The 703-nt window shown below is 34.1% G+C and overlaps 1 protein-coding gene across 1 annotated transcript in view; it reads left to right on the forward strand.

The window, feature by feature from the left end:
• Positions 1–703, forward strand: part of LOC119592676 (E3 ubiquitin-protein ligase RBBP6-like) — a gene marked incomplete at its 3' end in the record, with an annotated part of 55,147 nt that overhangs the window by 47,889 nt on the left and 6,555 nt on the right. The window contains 1 exon segment of the mRNA XM_037941590.1: positions 1–149. Coding sequence (XP_037797518.1) covers positions 1–149 — 149 coding nt within the window.

Below are 703 nucleotides of genomic sequence, written 5' to 3' on the forward strand. Positions count from 1 at the left end.
TGTTGAGAAGGAAACTGATACCTCCGGGGGTTTATATGACAATATTGTTCCATCATTCAACCCCCTTGTTCCTCCTCCAGGTGGCTTCATACAGTCCCCACCAAAGGATCCATTCTACCCTGTCCCACCTGCAACATATACAACCACAGGTACACTATATTAAGAGATAACCATAGAAATGAAGTACTTTAGAGTTTGGCACATTTATTGTTTCATGTAGAAGATATTCATATATCTCTAAAATTTTAGATTTTAGAACATCATAGAGCTAGCATACTCTGTCTAATGTGGTATATTTATTATATGCTTGTACATATGGAAAAGTAAGGTAAATAAGTCTTTAATTATTCACTATAATAAGTAAAGAAAATATGATGAAATTTCTCCTCTTTATTGCAGCTCCTCCAACACAGCCAGTCATTGCTGGAAACCCTTACCATCCTTACCAGCCTGGGTAAGTACTCAGCTACAAATAACTGATTTTTGATATTTAGAGTTTAAGCAAGTATGGTGTTATTTACCGGCATTAGACAAAATTTGTTCCAGCAATTATATGAAATTATTTTTAGTGGGAATATTGATTTAATATGTATTATGTTATCCTTATACAATAGTTTATGATTCTTTAACCAGAAGATGTAAGAATTGTCTGAATAACTAATAACAAATCCCAGTATTCAGTACATATACCTGTGCGCGCGCG

Source organism: Penaeus monodon, chromosome 30 (assembly GCF_015228065.2).
Source record: "Penaeus monodon isolate SGIC_2016 chromosome 30, NSTDA_Pmon_1, whole genome shotgun sequence".
Taxonomy (NCBI): Eukaryota; Metazoa; Arthropoda; class Malacostraca; order Decapoda; family Penaeidae; genus Penaeus; species Penaeus monodon.